The sequence below is a fragment of the Nymphaea colorata genome, chromosome 9 (genome assembly GCF_008831285.2).
Source record: "Nymphaea colorata isolate Beijing-Zhang1983 chromosome 9, ASM883128v2, whole genome shotgun sequence".
In the NCBI taxonomy this organism is placed as follows: domain Eukaryota; kingdom Viridiplantae; phylum Streptophyta; class Magnoliopsida; order Nymphaeales; family Nymphaeaceae; genus Nymphaea; species Nymphaea colorata.
The window spans coordinates 7,594,798-7,606,539 of record NC_045146.1 but is presented as its reverse complement, the minus strand read 5'-3'; the positions used below and the strand labels follow the sequence as shown (position 1 = coordinate 7,606,539).

At 40.3% G+C, this 11,742-nt stretch overlaps 1 protein-coding gene across 1 annotated transcript; it reads right to left on the bottom strand.

Moving 5' to 3' along the window:
• Positions 1-944: 944 nt before the first annotated feature.
• LOC116260258 (uncharacterized) lies at positions 945-11,232 on the bottom strand (the record flags this gene model as incomplete). Its single annotated transcript, XM_031638439.1, has 6 exons — positions 945-1,148; positions 7,981-8,034; positions 8,736-8,909; positions 9,260-9,484; positions 9,603-9,891; positions 11,003-11,232. Coding segments are annotated over 6 exons (1,176 nt in total), but the record flags the coding sequence as incomplete, so codon positions are not given.
• Positions 11,233-11,742: the final 510 nt, after the last annotated feature.

Genomic DNA, 11,742 nt, shown 5'->3' with positions numbered 1-11,742 from the left:
GAGGTTTTTGAGGGAAATTAAAGTTATCTGCCTTGAGGAACACATCACAAACGGTACTTGCAAGTGAAAGCATTTGAAGATCTCACTTTCTGGCACCAAATAACTCTAGACCTTGAGAACAAGAGGAAGGGAAGGTGGCTTCGGCTTTTGGTCGGGTGGTGAGATTAATCCTCTTATTCATGCAAATCCATGTTAAGAAAATTTCCTTTTTGGTATTTTATCGTATCGAAAGTGCACCACAAATGCAACAGATGAAGGAAAGCTTGATATAATCTTGGGGCTACCATTAACAAGAGTGTTGTAAAAGCCTTACTATCGAGGGGAACCGGGTCTAATATTGGGTTCAAATTGATGTCCTTGGAAAGTCGGTGGGGAGACCTTCTCCTTGAATCTTGGTTAGACCTCACAGCATAGGTCGAGTTAGAAAATTTTGGCTAAGATGCATTAATTATAAAATTTAAATTTTTAAAAGGTATCAATATGTAAATGAGAAAATTATTCTAAAGAATCGATATGTAAATAAGCATTGTTTGTTGGTATGAGTGAGCGATTGCCCACACAATGCTGACACCTGCCTCCGCCTTGACCTCACAGAAACGTAGAGGTTACCGGTAAAATTAAAATTCAATTCCGGCGGTCCAGGCGTGAAGCTATGACTTCTAATTGCCCAGATGATATGGTGGCCAAAGATGCATGCGGCGCGAAGAGAACGCAAATTAATTAACCTCATCGTTATTAAAACAGCACTAGTTGGGCTAAATTTCCCCAAGGTTCGTCGTCCAAACATGGCTGTGCATCATGGACCATCCGATGGATTACCGTGCCCATGAACCGGACAATGAAAAAGTCTAATCTGATAGATCTTGGCCTTCCAGCACCAGAATGCCATGAAATTTCTGAGATACTTATTCATTTCATTAGTATTCAAAAATTGGTGTCAGACCTTAATCCTCTTGGTAACTTAATCCTCTTAAAACCAAGGAAGTGTTCTTTTTAAGTTTTATGTGGCTTTGCACATCTCCAATGATGGTGGAGACAGATGATGCTGGTGGTGGTGAATACTTGATTGGAGCTGCACTACATGGGTAGCTGGTTATTTGCTCAGTTCCGGCTGATGGCAGCTGTTCATTTAGAAGGTTCCGCACATTCTGCACAAATTTGTGACAAAAATAATCATAACCACTGGATGACAATTCGAAGATCCTAATGTTGCAAAACCTAAAATTTGAGTAACTAGCAGAGATGACGAAAATAAAATTACAAAAAGAAGACAAAAACATCCATAATTCATTGGATTACTTCATGAAAGTTGAAATTGACTTGAACGCAGTCCTAGGAGTAAACTGTACCTAGTTTGGAACTTTAGATGGCTTTGAAAGTAATAGTCTTAAATGAGCCAATATAGGTAACTAAAAGTACTTTAATAAAGATGACACTCGTAACTACTTGAGCAGAACACGGCACCTCAACAAGCATAAGCACGAAGACACAAGGAACAGAAGCTCAAGATGGAGTCAATTTATGTTCTTAAGGAGCCAATCATAAGCTTACTAGCTAATCAATTACATTCACTATCAAATTCCAATCGTCATGGGAATGTTTAAATTTCTTATGCCCAGACACTGGCTTGAGGCTGGATTTATCATGTGATCCTTGAAATAATTGACATCCCAGTTAGGAGAAGATCTCAGATTATGAGATCAAGAATACAAGATGTCTAAAAAAACATGTGATGGACATGGCTCTCAGATCCTGTCCTTAAAGGTATGTTCAGTCTTGAGGGCAGAGTACTCAAATTTCCCTGAGGATGCTCCAAGAACGGTGAAGAAATAGTGAGTCCAGAAATCATTGCCAACATAACTAAATATTGAAATCCACAAACTGGCCTGCCACAGAGTTATAGTACAAAAATTAGGTGGTTAAAACAGAGTGACAATTACAAAAATCTGGGTGCTCAAATTGTGGTGGACCAAATCAATATGTTGGCTTCAGCAGCACTTAGAACAAATATATAGACATATGATTAGCAGCATTCACATATGCATGTTATTATTTAGTCAGTATCCATCACCCAGAACAAGGACAACTTTTGCAATAATATTTTCAAGAAACTAAGTATTCATGTTAGAAATAAGCCAAAATCATACATTGTAAATAATGAAGAATTTATTTCAATAGCCTTAGGTTTTCTGTCTCATTCATTTAATCAAGAAAAAAACCTTTACAAAACGGACAGAGCAACTGAGAAAGGTCTTTTCTTAATATCATTACCTATGACAATCCTATATGCAAAACAGATCATGCTGTGGCTATCTTCATTGTCTCTTGTGTTTTCATGTTATGTCAAGCATAGAGGCATTGCCAAAAAGTGAATCTTCATCACGCGTTAAATGTTTGAAGTGTAAATTTGTCCAAGAATTTCTGTCTCTTGATGGGTTTTGTTGTCCGGGTCTGGATCCTTACCCGATCCGGTTTGTCCTAATTAGGACTACTTATATCTCTATAAACCCTAATCTTTGGGTTAATGAAGTTTCTAAGAGTGAGAGTGTCTGGCTGCTAGAGGGCATCAGACCTCCTCACCCATGGTTTTTCTTCCCTCGTGTTGAGGGTTTTCCACGTTACCTTGGTGTGCTTTCTTCTACTCTCGTGCATGCTTTATTTCTACATGGTATCAGAGCCGTGAAGTTCCGGCGTTATTGGTTGGTCATTCGTTTTGGTTCGTGTTGGAGGCGGACTCGCCCGGCACTGTTCATCGCACACACCAGGAGCCTCTCCCGTCACTGTTCATCATCGCCCGACACTGTTCACCGCACGCACCAGGAGCCTCTCTCATGCGTTGCACCCGACGCCTGTGCTGCGCTGTTGCACCTCGCCCGACGCCTGCGTCCAGCGACAACCCACCCAGCGTCGCTCTGGCTCTGCCTCCGCCAGGTTCCGTCCGACCTGGTTCCTTCCTTTTTTCCGGCGTTCCTCTCCTTGTTTTCTGGCGCCCGACGCACGAAGCCCCTGTTCCTGCCACTCTGTTTTCCGGCGACCTACTCCCTCAGTTTCGTCCAGTGATCTGCTTCCACTGGATTCTCCCTGTTCGCTGCTCCCCGCCGCCGCCGTCGTTCTCTACTACCGCTGTCAGTGATCTGTCCGTCGTTCTCTGCTGCCGCCATCAGTGCTCTGCCACCCGACGCTGCTGCTTCCGCCGCGTCCTGCCGCTCTTGTTGCTCACACCGCTCCTGTTGCTAACACTCTACCCCGTGGCAGCCGCTTCTGATTTGTGATCATGGCTGACTCGCCTTCCTCTTCAGTCAATACCAACCTACCTGATGTTGTGTCTACGCGGTTCAAGTTACCACCATCCAACTTACCAAGGAGAACTATTCACGATGGTCTGCAGCAATTACTATGGGGATTGTAGGGCGAGGACGCATTGCCTATGTGAATGGGAGAAAGGTTGAACCTGCTGCAGATAGTATGGCTTGGGATACATGGTTTCTTGAAGACAACCAAGTAAAAACCTGGATTGTTAATTCAGTGTCCCCTGATATCCAACCCCTCATTCTTCGCAAGAAGACTGCAAGGGATATGTGGATTATTTTGGAGCAGATGTATGGTCAAAAGAAACAGAAAGTTCGGGTGTATCAACTTATGAAGGATGTATATTCCCTGCGACAAGGTGCTCTCTCGGTTGCAGACTTTTATGCAGCACTGAAATCGAAGTGGGAGGACCTTGACTATCATTCTGATATTACATGGAGGTGTCCTCATGACCAGATGCAGTATATGACCGATAAATGGGAGAACAGGGTATTCCTTTTCTTATCTGAACTGAATGATGAATTTGAAAATATAAGGAGTCAGATTCTTAACTCTGACGAATCATTTAGTATTGATGATGTCTATTCCCGAGTTGAAGCTGAAGAACAGAGGAGGATGCTCTCTAGTGGACGAAAACGGGAAGAACAGTCTGCCTATGTTAGTCGTGCCCCTGTGGGAACTCCTCGTTCTTCCCGAAAATGTACACATTGCAAAAAACTTGGTCATACTAGGGATTTTTGTTGGGGCCTGTATCCAGAGAAGAAGGATAGTAGGGGGAGGTCTTCTAGTGGGAAGAAGCCTATATCGTCTGCAACAAGTCTGAGTGATGGGAAAGGTTCTATTTCTGCAGAACAGATTCGTGAGCTAAGAGCATATTTGAGCAAGATTGATGTTGGTCAGGCAGATACACCAGATGAGGTGAAGATCAATCAGGCATTGGCTGTTTCAGGAGGAGAATGTACTTCTTCTATAGGTGAATGGATTGTTGACAGCGGTGCCACTCATCACATGACTGGCAACCCCAAGCTTTTTCATGACTACTAGCTATCCTCGGGAAAGAAACTTGTGTCCCTTGCCGATGGTTCCTTTACTTCTGTGGCAGGGAAAGGGAGTCTTTCCTTGTTAAATAATTTTTTAGTTCATGATGCCTTGCATGTTCCCCATCTTCCCTTAAATTTGTTATCTGTTAGTAAGATTACCAAGGAACTGAAGTGTGAGCTTCTATTTTCTGAAAAACGTTGTGTTTTGCAGGACTTGGTGACAAGAAAGAGGATTGGGATTGGTTTGGTGTCTGATGGGCTGTATCGACTTCCTATACGCGTTGTCACAGCTCTTATGTCAGCAGTCAGCAGGACAGAGAAGAAGAAGGAAGAGTGTCGTCAGTTATTTTTGTTTTGGCATGAACGCCTTGGTCATCTCCCATTTGGGATTTTGAAACATTTGTTCCCTCAACTATGTTCTAGTTTAAACATTTCCATGTTATCATGTGATGTGTGTCAGTTTGCGAAGCATGTTAGAGCTTCTTATCCAATTTCAAATAGTCGTTCTAATAAAGCTTTCTTCTTGGTTCATTCTGATGTGTGGGGGCCTTCGGGCATTCATTCTCGTGGTGGTTTTCAATACTTTATAACTTTTATAGATGATTATTCAAGGTGTACCTTTGTGTATTTGTTGAAAGATCATAGTGAGGTGCCTCACATTATTGAAACCTTTATCCTCCTAATGGAAAACCAGTATGGAAATTCTGTCAAGACTTTTCGGTCTGATAATGCTCGTGAATATATGTGTCTCACTGTTGAAGAATTCTTTCGAAAGAGGGGGATTGTTCATGAGACATCCTGTAGTTATACCCTCCTCAAAATGGGGTTGCTGAGAGAAAAAATCGTCAGTTGCTCAATGTCACCCGTGCCATATTGTTCCAAAGAAATCTCCCAAAATACTATTGGGGTGATGCAATCCTTACTAGTGTCTACTTGATTAATCGCATGCCTAGTCGTGTGCTAAAGGGACGTACTCCCTACTCTATGCTTCCAGGGAGTAGTCAACCTTTTCACCTTCCTCCTCGAGTCTTTGGATGTGTGTGTTTCATACATAACCATAGCCCCAATGTGAAAAAACTTGATCCCAAATCTATTAAAGGCATCTTTCTTGGGTATTCTTCCACTCAAAAAGGTTATAAATGTCTAGATCCCACCACTGGTCGTCTTCACATTACCAAAGATGTCACATTCTTGGAACATATCTCCTATTTTGGTGAGAATTCTCTTCAGGGGGAGAAGTTAATGTCTAAGGAAGAGTATTCTTCCACACAGGAAATTCAGTTTACAGACTTTATGGATTACAGGTGTGAAGAGAATCCTGTTGCCAAGGTGCTTGGCAAAGATGAAGAGGGGAAGACTACTGATGTACATGAACAGGAGAAGGAGGGAGAGCATCCTATGGTGACAGAACAAGAGGGTAATCGTATGTTTGGACAGGTGTATTCCAGGAGAAGAGCTTGTACTAACAAGGTGATTGATGATGAGGAGGTTACACCGAATCCCAATCCTACTTCTTCCTTGGATGATCCAAGTCGTGTTCAGAAGCAAGATGTTGGAAGAGAAATTCAGACTGGAAAAGAAAAGGAGGATCTTCCTATTGCCTTGAGAAAGGGTGTCAGGTCATGTACCCAGCACCCTATTGGTAACTTCGTATCTTACTCTAGATTGAGCACTGACTATAAATGTTTTGTATCCTCCTTGGCTGTGGTTGTGATTCCCAGGAATGCTACAGAGGCTCAGGGTGACACTAAGTGGTCTCATGCAATGAAAGAAGAGATGGAAGCTTTAGACAAAAATCAAACATGGGAGGTGGTTGATATTCCTGAAGCAGCCCACTTGGTTGGGTCGAAGTGGGTCTACACTGTTAAGTACAAACCAGATGGGAACATTGAGAGGTACAAAGCACGATTGGTGGCCAAAGGGTTCAGTCAGAAATATAGGATCGACTACTTAGAGACATTTGCTCTAGTTCCAAAGATGAAGACTGTTAGAGTTATTATTTCATTGGCGGTGCTGAAAAGTTGGGAGATGTGCCAACTTGATGTGAAAAATGTCTTTCTCAATGGAGATCTCGAAGAGGAGGTGTACATGTGCATGCCACCAGGTTTTGAGAAGCCTGGAAAATGCTGTAAATTGAAGAAAGCTTTGTATGGGCTGAAACAGTCTCCCTGAGCATGGTTTGAACGGCTCAGACTTGTTATGAAGAAACATGGCTACAAACAAAGAAATGGAGATCATACCCTGTTTGTAAAGAGAAAAGAGAGTAAAGTTACTCTACTATTGGTTTATGTTGATGATATGATTGTTACTTGTGATGATAAGGAAGAGATAGCAAGATTAAAGGGTTTACTATCTACTGAATTTGATCTAAAAGATCTTGGTAAGCTGAAGTATTTCCTGGGTATTGAAATTGCTAGATAAGGTACAACTCTTGTACTTAGTCAAAGGAAGTATACCTTGGATCTATAGAAGGAGACAGGAAAACTAGGGTGCAGACCAACCTCTACTCCTATAGATGCAGGGCATAAACTTGGTAGCAAAGATGGAGAACTGTTGTGTGAAGAAGCTAAAGGGAGATATCAACGTCTAGTTGGCAAACTGTTTTATCTCACTCTAACTAGACCTAATATCACATTTGCTGTAAATGTGATGAGCCAGTTCATGCATGCACCCACAGATATGCACTTGAATGCTGTAGATAGAATTCTGTGCTAATTGAAGAAGAATCCCGGAAAGGGACTTCTATATGTGCAACAAAGATCTTTTGAAGTTGAAGGGTATTCTGATGTAGACTGGGCAGGCTGTGTTAACACCAGAAGATCTACTTCAGGGTACTGTGTCTACTTGGGAGGAAATTTAGTTGTTTCGAGAAGCAAGAGACAAGATGTGTGTTCCCGCTCGAGTGCAAAGGCTGAATATAGGGCTGTGGCTACTGGGGTATCAGAATTGTTATGGCTGAAGATCTTACTGACAGATATTGGAATAGAGATTGAAGGGCCTATGAGGATGTATTGTGATAACAAGTCTGCAATTAACTTGGCTAACAACCCGGTTCTTCATGATCGAACAAAGCATGTGGAGATTGACCGTCACTTCATCAAAGAAAGAATTGATGCTAAGGAATTAACGCTACCATACATGAAGTCTGAAGACCAAACTGCTGATATCCTAACCAAGGCCTTAAGTGTAACTCCATTTGAGAGAAATGTATCCAAGTTGGGCATGTTTGATATGTATGCCCAACTTGAGGGGGAGTGTTGACGGGTTTTGTTGTCCGGGTCCGGATCCTTACCTGATCCGGTTTGTCCTAATTAGGACTACTTATATCTCTGTAAGCCCTAATCTTTGGGTTAATGAAGTTTCTAAGAGTGAGAGTGTCTGGCTGCTAGTGGGCGTCAGACCTCCTCACCCGTGGTTTTTCTTCCCTCGTGTTGAGGGTTTTCCACGTTACCTCGGTGTGCTTTCTTCTACTCTCGTGCATGCTTTATTTCTACACTGTCAATCTCATAAACTAAATGACTATCATTGATAGGATAAAAACAGTTTCAAATTCCTACAAGGCCTCATCTACGTACAGATTGTTACATCGTCAGGTTCTAAGAGTTTAGCAGGATAAGACACAGACACTGACCTTTACCCAGTAACGGTCTTTCCAATGTTTGCCACCATCTCCCTGAGAAGCATCCTGAAGTCAATTTTTTGGAGCCACGAATAACTACTTAAAAAGCTCAAGCTCAAAGTGCAGAACTTCAAGAAGTACTTGAATCTAATAACTAATATTTTTTGCTGAAAGGTGTAGATACTACTTTTGGTTGTTCCCACTAGGAAGCCATCAAGTAGTCAACAATGGCCCACACCTCTCATTTTGTGAAGAGTCAGTACCCACCTAGAACTTCTTTTGGTGAATATGCATGTTCTCAATTGCTCTGAATACTACATTTTCAAAGAAAGTCAGGTGATTTCCCAAATGAGTCTAAGATATTCTTCAAGACACCAAAGATTTAGAACAGAAAAAAGGTTAGATTTGACTATATCTGCTTGATTGCATCGTTAATTAGCAACTACAGTTATCATCCCTGAGGAAACACATTCAAAGCCTGAAATTCTAAAGCTTCCTTTAGCCTTGGCTTCTATTTCAGATATATACCCTGACAGGTAGAAGTTCTTACAATTAAGTGTCAATTATTTCACAATTTAATCATTTGTTTCTTTTCACTTTTCCACTATTTATCCCAAAAGGAAGTTTACATGGAATCAGATGGATGGAGTTTCAGGCAAACAGCTACACAAAATTTTGTAGCAAAGTAATCAGACAGCGAACAATACAAACAGGAAAAATGTCCGTCAGCAATTGAACACAGAACCAAACATAAAAACATTACGTACAGAATTTTTCAACTGCACACCCACACCAAAGCTCAGATTCCCAGGTGAAATTGGAAGAACCTTGAAACCAATAATTGGATCAGAGATAGGATCAGTTGGAATGCCATCAGGTGATTCACGCAGAATGGTATTGAACATAGCTATATCCAGCCAAACCACACATTGTTCCATGACCTGACAATATAAGTTCAAGGAAAAGATCAACAAACAATTGAGTAAGTTCTTTTGATTTGGAGATGTCAATTTATCCTGTCAAGTAACAATTCTTATGCCAAATTAATGGCAAATAAACTTTGAATATTTTAATTAAAATTCACCCCTAAACTCCTTCGTACTTGCATCACACAAAAAATAAAAAGGACAACATACACATTTTGATCAAAACCAGCTACTTGAATGGTCAAACTGAAGAATGCACCCTTTAATCTTTCTGGAGAACGTGCTTCTTCAGAAGCCAGTGACAACAGGATTATCACCTGTAAAGGAAAGCAATCTTATACACATGTTGAAAATGACAAGCTCACCAATTTTGCCAGAAGTGGAAAGCACCCACATTCATGGCCTGCTGCTCTAACAGGACAAAGCCTTTCAAAGGCATCTTGGAATGCCTTCTTCCACAGGCTAATTGAGAAGCTTCCTCCCAGATCAGCTGCTGACTTTGACATCTTTCCAACAAATTTTCTCAGTTGAACATTTTTCTCATCAACAGGATATTGCATATATAATGTCAATGTCTGTGAAGGGCCATTCTTTGCACATTAGAATCACAGAAAATAATGAAACAACCTAAGTTTGATGAATCAAAAGGTATACATATCAAGTGCACCAACTAACAAACCAAAAGACAAGAGACTTTGAATTCCTAACCTGCCACCAAATAGATTTAATTATTTGACTGAATATCCAGGATTCAATTTTTTCTATGGCAGCAGTAAATGTGTTGGGATCCTGACATTCCACCAACATTGGGTTGAATAGAGAAATATCTTTCTTTTTGTCGATAAAAGTATCCCTCCACTTCAAGCTAGAAGTTTTTCCCTTTCTATTTCCAGTAGTATCAATTTGTGGTCCATTTTCACTTCGCATGCCAGAATCACCAAAGCCTTGAGAAATAATTGTCCTCAAGACAACTGAATTTGACAAACAGTACATCAACCTGATGGAAAGGGAAGAACCAAACCATATTAAGTTAACAAGAAAATCTGCTAAAGTAACATCGACGTAATCAAACATGACTGAAGTAAATCTTCAAAGCTAAAGGCATATTTTTAAGCTCCAACAGTTTTACAGTTTCAGCCATTTAACATTGACCTAGGTTGCGTTCATCTTGAAAAAATAAACTATTAATCAATGTAATAATAAAATATTAATGAATTTGATCAATCAAAAGGAGAGAGAAATAGAAAAGAAAAGTAGAAGAAATTTCTTGAACAAGAAACATATATCCAAAGTGAGGAGTTGTTTCAGAATTCATCAAACAAATTGCAAGATGGACAAACATGGACAAGCTAGCAAGCAATGGAGAAATGACATCATCCTTACAAGTAACCCAAACAGAATAACAATGTGGCAGTCAGAACCTCAAATATGTAGGACTAAAAAATTAAAAGGAAAAAAGTTATTAACTGAACGATAACTAAGAGCATGACTGACTAAAAATGGGAACAAAAATTCATGATGTGATACCAAAAAAATTCAACAAGACATATAAAACTTTTAGACAATCACAAAGAAAAAATTTCACTAAGATTCTAAGAACCAAAGGAATAAAGTCATGTCACAACATCATTCCAGGTTAACATCTTTGCATTTATGGTCTGTCTAGACTCTAACGGAAAGCATCATAATCTTAATTGTCCTCCACTGCCAAGTATCATTGAAGGAATGATTATGAGAAAAATACAAAATAAATCCAGGTCAGCTTTTGAAAAGATATCAAGGTTCCCTTCACCTCAGCTCGCTCAAAGATGAATAAGGATATTTTCATCCATCACAACAAAACCAGTAAAAAGGTCTAAAAGTAGACATAGAAAAGTTTCTGATTCTCAGATACAAGTACTCCTAGAAGTCTAACCTACGGGCAGGACATTCTTGTTAATTTATATGGATGTCTCAAACGGAAGACCTGATGAAGATAAAGGAAGGTCATCGTGGCATGGTAAATAAAGCTAGAGGTTACAATCATTGTGGCATGGTAATTAAAGCTGGAGGTTACCACAAATAAAATTTTTACTTACAAAGGGTAAAGTTGAACAGGCTTTTCTTACCTTGCAACATCATTTCCACATGCTTTGGCAACCAATACTAGTCCTGAAACCATACTTCTTGCAGCACTGGCCCTCTTTTCTTTAGACCAGTTCCTGTAAGCATGAATATACATCCTTGAAAGATGGCGAGCTGGAGTGTGAACCTTGTGTATTGAACTTCCATGTTCTGCAACTATTGAATAAAGTGCAACCTCAAGCTCAGCTGCTTCTCTCAACTCAGATTCAAGTTCTTAAATTCTGTGCGCCAATCCTTGGAGTTTGCTGCTACAAACAGTTTCACAAACAAAGATATGTGCTTCAATTCATTAACATCTGCCACAGTTAAGTTAACGTAGGATAAGCCTGGCCATGAAAATCTCCACAAACAAAGTATGTGCTTCTGGTAACAAGGATGGCCTGTAGCAGTAGGTTGGTGCCTTCACTTATGAAGAATGTAAATGGTGGCATTTCACTGCCTGATATTGGTAAATTTTCAACGTACACCAATTTTTTTAGGAAAAACTTTACTAAACCGTACTTATTACAGTGACGCGGGCAGCTGGCACAGGTGACCAATGAGTCAACATTGCTCCACTTACCTCATCAAGTAGGAATTAGGTAGAAAAGTATGAAAATCTTATTCTCATCTATGTTTCAAAATTCAAAGTGACCAATGTACATTGAAGATCTCTCAAGGTTTTTTTCTTGTTTTTCTGCCGCTGCTGCTAGTGCTTTTGCAAGCATTACTATATATGACTCGT